The 7,832-nt window shown below is 46.0% G+C and overlaps 3 protein-coding genes across 3 annotated transcripts in view; 1 reads left to right on the forward strand and 2 right to left on the reverse strand.

Moving 5' to 3' along the window:
• LOC104122779 (C-type lectin domain family 4 member D) overlaps nt 1-2,708 on the reverse strand; it is a 31,179-nt gene extending 28,471 nt beyond the window's left edge. Inside the window, exon 1 of the mRNA XM_035890541.1 lies at nt 2,627-2,708. The gene's annotated coding sequence lies outside the window, so the exon portion shown is untranslated. The remainder of the gene's footprint in view (nt 1-2,626) is intronic.
• A 95-nt stretch (nt 2,709-2,803) lies between these two features.
• NECAP1 (NECAP endocytosis associated 1) overlaps nt 2,804-7,832 on the reverse strand; it is a 5,634-nt gene continuing 605 nt past the window's right edge. The window contains exons 2-8 of the mRNA XM_009634937.2: nt 6,618-6,730; nt 6,363-6,467; nt 5,882-5,963; nt 5,373-5,481; nt 5,104-5,290; nt 3,009-3,102; nt 2,804-2,894 (exon numbers count right to left, since the gene is read on the reverse strand). Coding sequence (XP_009633232.2) covers nt 2,846-2,894; nt 3,009-3,102; nt 5,104-5,290; nt 5,373-5,481; nt 5,882-5,963; nt 6,363-6,467; nt 6,618-6,730 — 739 coding nt within the window. The 3' untranslated portion in view covers nt 2,804-2,845. The remainder of the gene's footprint in view (nt 2,895-3,008; nt 3,103-5,103; nt 5,291-5,372; nt 5,482-5,881; nt 5,964-6,362; nt 6,468-6,617; nt 6,731-7,832) is intronic.
• Nucleotides 4,485-7,832, forward strand: part of C3AR1 (complement C3a receptor 1) — a 13,691-nt gene continuing 10,343 nt past the window's right edge. Inside the window, exon 1 of the mRNA XM_035890532.1 lies at nt 4,485-4,495. The gene's annotated coding sequence lies outside the window, so the exon portion shown is untranslated. The remainder of the gene's footprint in view (nt 4,496-7,832) is intronic.

The raw sequence follows: 7,832 nt of genomic DNA on the forward strand, positions 1-7,832 counted from the left end.
GAGAAAGTGAGACAGAAAAGAAAACAAGCGTGTGGGTCAAGATAAAGGCAGTTCAATAAAAAACAAAAGCAAAGGCCGTGTGCGGTAGCAAAAGGAAAACAAGATTCTCTACTTCCCATTAGCAGGCAATGTCCAGCCACTTCCCGGGAAGTAGGGCTTCAGTATGCATAGCTGTTGCTCCAGAAGACAAAAGGTCATGAAAGATGACATTCCTTTTTCCTTAGCTTTTATATGTGAGTTGATGTCATAAGGTATGGAACATCCCTTTGGTTGGTCTTGGCTATGTCCCCTCCCAAGATCTTGCCCCCTCCCAGCCCACTGATGGTGGGGGGGAATGCTGGAGACACAGCCTTGGTGCTGTGGGAGCAGTGCTCAGCAGTAGCCAAAACGTTGTTATCAACACCTTTCTAGCTCCCAATAGAAAGCACAGCACTATGCACCTCAACCCAATACACCTTCAATCCGCAGGGCTTCCAAAGCAACAACAATTTGACAACTTAGAAGACTCGTGACATTCTTTTCCCCAACATTACTTGTTTAATTACAATTTGCACCAGTACATCTTATGCTTTATATACATATATCTTTAATTTTTGCTTCTTCAGCTTTTCAAATAACATAATATATTATCTCCAGAATACTAACCAAGACAATACAGAAGAGGCTCCTAGTTAGTTGTTAATTGGTGCCATGAACTTCCTTGGTTTGGGGAACTGATACATAGTTGAAATGACAGGACCTCACAATGATTTGAGCAAAAAAAAAAACAAAAAACAAAACAAAAAAAAAAACAAAAAAAAACCCCCACACCAAAACCAAAAATCCAACCAGCAGAGTCCCTGACTTCGCTAGCAGATTACAGCCAGCCACAAATTCAGAGGCGGCAGGGAGTTTAACTACAATGAGACTGCAGGAGCAACTATAAAGGCAGGTTGAGGGGCAGCAGGCGGAACATCAAGAGAGCCAGGGGATCAAGATTAAATGACAACTTAAAATACATCCAAGAGCAGTCTGGTCCCCACTTCCACAAGTGGAACTACAGCAGCTTCAGAGCTATTTTCAAGAATTTTGCTTCCCAGAGGGATGGTCTAAGTGAAACTTTGTCTCCAAAATGACCTCAGTGTAGTAAGAAAACAAAAAGGACAAGAGACCTTTGCAAGTACAAGGTGCATTCAGTTAACTACTCTTTTAAAAACCTCACCAGGACATCTTTGCCCAAAGGGGAGAATTTACTTGCACAGGTGTGCTAGCAGAGCGTATCCCAGTTCCAAAAGCTGCTGGTTGAGTGTTCAAAACAAGAAGCCGCCTTCCAGTTAAGTACCAAAACCCTAGTGTTCTAGTAACTGGGTATGGCTGTAGAAGCATCGCTGAGGCCACCTTCCCAGCTAGTGTTTTGGCTTTTCAGCTAGCATGGAGGGTAGCTAGCATCGTGAGGTTTCCAGCCTGCCCATGGGCTTTGCCCAGAGAAATCAGCAGACTTGCATCCCAGATCACATCCATAGCTGCTGAAAATAGAATAGTGTCCAGACCAAAGGGCCTTAGGAAAGTCTCCCAAAGAGAACAACAGAGACTAATGGCCTTCTACCTCTTTCTAATTCCCTAAACCACACAGGAAATAGAGGGGATTTGGGGCACATTAAAAATAAAAAAAAAAAATCCAAGTTACAAAAATCAGCTCATATCACTAGAAAGTTGCCTCAGAAGGAAAGCCACAAGAAGGAACACAGGTGGGAGCATTTCACTGCCACAGTTCTCAAGATTGGGTCCACTATACATTTCTCTCCCACACGGTAAGTATGAGCTGAAAAGGGGAAGGAGATTTCCCCTTCACCAGAGAATAATCCACTGTCCCACCATAGTTCTTACTGTGGCATGTGCAATACTTGTAACATGGTGCCAAGTCACAACACAAGGCCAGGGCTCAGGACAGTGATGCAGGAACATGACATGCTGAGTGATGGGATTACCTGGTTGTCATCTAGTGCAAGAAACTACTAAATTATAAAGACAGGCTAATTTTTTTAAAGCTATTTCCAGTTAAAACAGCTCAATGACAACGAGGCCTTTGCATGGGGCAGGAGGGAGAAAGGAGTAAAAGTGAGAGATGTTCCTCCAGTGAACCTGCAAGCCAAACAAGGAGCCTCAAGATGGGGTGCCCACCTGGAGCTACAGCACAATGGCAGCAGGTCTACTCAAGGACTTGCATGACTCCTCCCACAAGAGCACAGGAATATCCAGCACTATCAAGAATTGCATCAAAGAGAAGATTAGTGCGTGCATGGGGAGGCTCATTCCTCACCACAGACATAATTCATCAAAGAGGGTTTTGTGTTGAGACAAGACCTATCTCCTTCGAGCTTCCATTTACAAGCTGCAGCCAAATGTAGCTGCCCCCAGCACTGCAGGCCAAGATGTAGAGACTTGAGCCACCATTGAAAGCAGCAACAGAAAGCAACAGTCTAACCAGAGAAAATTTAAAGGACAAGGAGCCCAGAGGCCCTATCCAGCCTCCTTCTTCAGGATTCTTTCTTTCCCTGTATGGAAAGATGGGGAAAAAAAAAGCTAGTATGTACCATGTAATAGCCAAGTGGATGGAACAGATGAGGCTATCTCTCTCCTTGCCCACCTTGTGAGGAGTCAGTGCATTCTCTTTTAGCTTCAGTGGTTTCACTGTGGGATCAAAAATACTAAGTTTTGACTGAAGTGACGATCTGGTTTAAAAAGGAAAGATTGTCCTGATTTGTTTTTGATTGAAGACTAGAGAGGTTTGTGCCCCCTCTGATCCCATTTGGTGCCTGTAGAGCCTCTTGGTCATCAGTTTGTCCCATTGCACTCCTTTGACCATTCAGAACTGGACCCAGTTGGACTGCTGAGGAGCCTGATTGGGAACGGCACTGAAATAAACGACAATCAAAAAAGCAGTTCTAATAAGACTTCTTAACTTATGGCTCTTTCAGTGCCCAAGGACACTACACTTCTTGTGTGTAGTTCCCTTCACCACAGTTTACCTGGATGCAGTGCTGAAATCTCCCCAGAGGTCTGTGGTAGCTGATGCTGGTGCCTTGGATGCAGATGCGGGAGCGTCTAAGTCCAATAGAATATCTAAGGCAGAAGATTAAAAAAAAAAAAAAAAAAAAAAAAAAAAAAAAAAAGAATCAAGCTAACCAAGAAGAAAACCCCACAGGCATTTAAACTGTCACCTTACACAAACTACTGGATGTAGGGGCAGAGAATCTTTGAAGTGACTCCAGCTCCCCCTCCAGAAAAAGGAAGTTAGACTTGTTATAACAGCAGCTCCTCCTGCTGAAAAAAAATGCATTGAGCCTCCAGCTCCTACTACAGGGGTACATCAAGAACTATTCAGTCTCCACCTAGCACATCAACTGGCAGATTTGTGACATATTACCTCTTCCAGAAGAAAAGTCAGAGTCAGCCTGACATAACAGTTGCCAAGCAGGCATCACCTTAACAGTACAAATCATGTACTGGAGCCCAGCTCTGTTCAGAAGCTTATGGTTTCTTCTCACTCCAATCAGGGTACAGCACTGCTGAAGTCTATGCCTTCCCATCAGCTATCCAGACACCACTGTATGGTCACACTATACAGCACTGCTGAAGCCTATGCCTTCCCAAGAGTGTTATCAGCTATCCAGACACCACTGTATGGTCACACTAAAAGTGCATACAGCATCCAGAAGACTAGAGCAAGCTCTTCGTTATAGAATCACAGAATGGTTTGGGTGGGAAGGGACCTTCAAAGATCATCTAGTCCAACCCTTCTGCCATGGGCAGGGACATCTTTCACTAAACCAGAGTTTCTCAAAGCCCTGTCCAATCTGGCCTTAAATACTTCCAGGGATGGAGCATCCACAACTTCTCTGGGCAACCTGTTCCAGTGTCTCACCACCCTCATTGTAAAGAATTTCTTCCTTGTATCTAATCTAGATCTAGCTTCTTTCAGTTTAAAACCATTGCCCCTTGCCCTATTTACTACAGGCCCTGGTAAAAAGTCTTTCTACATCTTGCTTACAAGCCTCCTTTATATATTGAAAATATGGTCTCCCTGGAGCCTTTTCTTCTCCGAGCTGAACAACCCCAACTTTCTCAGCCTTTCTACACAGGAGAGGAATTCCAGCCCTCTGACCATTTTTGCGGCCCTCTTCTTGACCCACTGTAACAGGTCTATGTCTTTCTTGTACTGAGGATCCCAGAGCTGGATGCAGTACTCCAGGTGGAGTCTCATGAGAGCGGAGTAGGAGAGATCTCCCTAGACCTGCTCGCCACACTTCTTCTGGTGCGACCCAGTATAGGATTGGCTTTCTGGACCAATATTGCCAGCTCATGTCCAGCTTTTCATTCACCAGTACCCCCAAGTCCTTGTCTGCAGGGCTGGCTGCTCTCAATCCATTCATCCTGCAGCCTGTACAGATGTTGGCGATTGCCTCACCACAGGTGCAGGACCTTGAACTTCATATACACACACACACCCCCATATGTGTGTATATATGTATGTACATATGTATGTAGTTCAACATATATATTTTTATATATAAATAATATAAAATTATATGCATGTTTTTAAAATAACCCACTATACCCACAATCCCACTACACTTCCCATCTCTTTCTGCTGCTCATTCTGAAGCTTTCTCTCTCCCTATTCAAAGCCACTCAGGAGGTGCTTTTCCCGCATCTTTCAACAACCACAAGTCTATCTGTATTTCTCTGCAAAATAGTGCAGTACTTTTCTGGATACAGCTCTGCCAGAGTCCCTAAAGCACACACAAGATCAGAAAAATCCAGCTATTTAGATTTCATACACCACCCCACCACCTCCACCCCCAATCGTTTTGACCAAGTCGCTTGGTTTCTCATTTTGCAAGGACAAGAGCTACAACACTCCTCCTTACAAGGGGAACAAGCGGTTACTACTAAACAAGCATGGAGATCCTCAAGTCAAAGAGAGCAAAGCCCTCAGGACACATCATGTCTCACAGGGCACTGCTGGCACTAGGTAGAACACCGGTTCCTTGAAGCAGGCCTCAGTCCTCTCTATGCACCTACTAGTGCCTGACAGGCTGTTTGCTCTATACTAATACTTACCTGCACTGTTCATGTTACTGGATTTCAGCACGGGTGGTGGTGTGACATGGTTGGCAATGGCTGTGGAAGAAGGGGGAGGTATAGGAGGGACTGCAATTTTGCCTCCTGGTGGGGGTGGCAGCAGGCTTAGGCCCCCTGATCCAGACACACGGGGTTTGGCTGGTCCTCCTTTCTTTGTCATCATATTCTGTATGAAAAGAAAGAACAAATGAGGAATAGTCTCAATTGGCTTATCCAGAGAAATAAGCAGGGTAAACTGGGCTACTTACCCCAATGTTCAGTTTAATGGTCTGTCCTTCCTTAAACCCCAAGTCTAATTTGGGACGTGTGTCAGCTTCCTGGGACTCCTTAGAGATCTCAGTCTCTTGCTTCACCCACCTAAAAAGAATAGAGGAAGATGTATGACCTTGTGGCAAAGGGGAACAGGGTTTCAGAAAAATGCATGGTTCCTCTCCCCACCCTACCAAGGAACTACCTTGCCTTTACAAAACAGCTACCTCCCTACTTCCAGTGTAGTACAGCAAAAAGCTGTACTTTTTACAAGAGACTAACACTGCACCTGTATCATCACAGAACCTAAGCTTAAGACTTACAGATCTGACCCTGCAGGACTCTCAGCTTGCATGGCAGCTGGCAGCACAATCAAGCGTCCCTGAGGGAGCCAGAGCAGTGCTTCATGACCATCCTAAGGAAGCCTGCACTAAATGAACATGCACCACCACCCACCATGTTCTACAGGCCAGAGGAAAAAACAGCATTCCAGAAGAGCACAACTCACTTGAAGTGATCCTGCAAAGAGACGTTGAAGTCAAAGGCATCACCACGATCCGTGAAGCCAATGCCTATAAAAGCACTTCGTCCTAGCAAGGAGACAGGAGGAGTCACTGGAGGTGCCCTGCAAATGGGCCCTTGTGTTCATTCACTCCAAAATCCTTCCGCTTCTCCTAAACCATTCTGCGTTACCTCCCTCTGACACACCTGCAGCTGGACATCAGCAGCTCACAGAAATTCATTGTTCCTAGCCTTCAGGATGCACCCTTCTTCCCATCCAGCACTCTCAGAAACTGAATGTTCCTTCCCAGCCCCTGGACTCTGTGCAATGTAGCAAACCCTCCTCTGCTAACCTTGCCTTCCTACACCTCCAGACACATTACCTAGTGTTTTCAGCACTCCCAACCACATTTCACCAACACCCAGCTCCATCAGGCTAAGTCTCCTCCACCCTTAGCACTTGGCACATACACGACCCCTCAACTCACCAGTCCCATCCTGAATTCGAATGACAAAATAGCGGCTGGAATCCGCCACAGTCTCTACTGCAATGCCAGGGTATTGATCTATAGGAGCCTGGGCAAAGAGTTCTCCTGCAGACAAAGAATCGGGTGTTAAGGAGAGCAACCTTTTGCCAAAGTATGGCCGGGGCTGCCATGCGCAGCTCTGAGCAGGCTTAGAAGCACAGGCTCATAAGTAGCAATCATAGTCGCAGTCTTGCCAAGCCACAGCCTTTCCCTTACCTGAAACCTTATCCTCCAGTTTTATGTATGCAGTTTTGCCTTTGGAGGTGACACGAAGCCGCCCTGTCCAGTCCGGATGATCCAGTTTCCAGTCAGATGCCCTGAAACAAAAAGAAACTGTTCACTGACCACAAATCAAGCCCTCCACTTCTGCCCAACTGTCTTAGCAAAAGTCTCTGCTCCTAAACCTTCAACACCTGCAGCTGCCTTATTCCACTTCTCTCCCCAGACAGTGTATGATGTCCAGCTCCTCTCCATTGCTGCCAATCAACACACATGGCCCTGACTGGCTTCTCTTTCCTCTGGGTAAAGGGAAATAGATACAGCCCAGAGAACGTCAGCTCTGTCTTTACCTTTATCAGCTTGCAGAAGAGGGGAGACTGAAACCCAGAAACTCACCTGGAACAGTAAACCCAAAAGCAATTAATAAGTGACTTGTGAGCATCAGGAAGAATTAAGTAAAATTAATTAAAAATTAATTAATAGCATGCTGAAAAGCCACTCCATTATTCTACCCTGTTGATGTAAAGTAATATCAAGTACCTCTAAACCTAGAGCCAGCTAGCTTACAATACGTAAAACATCATACACACAGCCATCTTGACTAGTACCTCAAACTCTTTTCTACAGACTGTTGTGAAGGGAAAAATGAAAAAAAAAAAAAAAAAAAAAAGAAAAGAGAGAGAAAATAAACCCCAACCTACAGGATTCTACAACTGGAAACAAATACCTGCGGCCAGGCACAGCATCCACAGTGGCAACAGTCTGCCAAGTTCAGCGAGTACCACTGACACCCATCAGTGCTTCAGAGCACAAACCAATTTCTCCTGGAAGTCTGTGGCACAGCTTACAAAGTGACACTCCACTGGTTTCAGCTAAAGAGGGAGAAGGCATTTTTAACTCCTGGTCCTGCAATCTCTTCTTAAGAATCACACTGAAGTCCTCCTGGCTTCCTCCCCGCTACCGCCAGAGCCAGCAGGCCAAATTCAACATGCTGCTACACCACACCAGCCTCGCGTCCCAGGGAAGCGGGCAAACTAGGAGCGGAGGTCAGCTCTGCCTGGAAGGGCAAGTCACTCAGGTACCCTCACCTCCTGCACGCCACTAAAAGAGCAGCCCCTGCTCCTCCGCAGCACGGAGCAAAGCCTCCCACTTTTAGGCCACCTTCGAGAGGCGACTCGAGGCGGTAAGCCCCCCAGAGCTGCAGCTGGGGGG

The sequence above is a fragment of the Egretta garzetta genome, unplaced genomic scaffold (assembly GCF_000687185.1).
Source record: "Egretta garzetta isolate BGI_Z169 unplaced genomic scaffold, ASM68718v1 scaffold363, whole genome shotgun sequence".
Classification (NCBI taxonomy): Eukaryota; Metazoa; Chordata; class Aves; order Pelecaniformes; family Ardeidae; genus Egretta; species Egretta garzetta.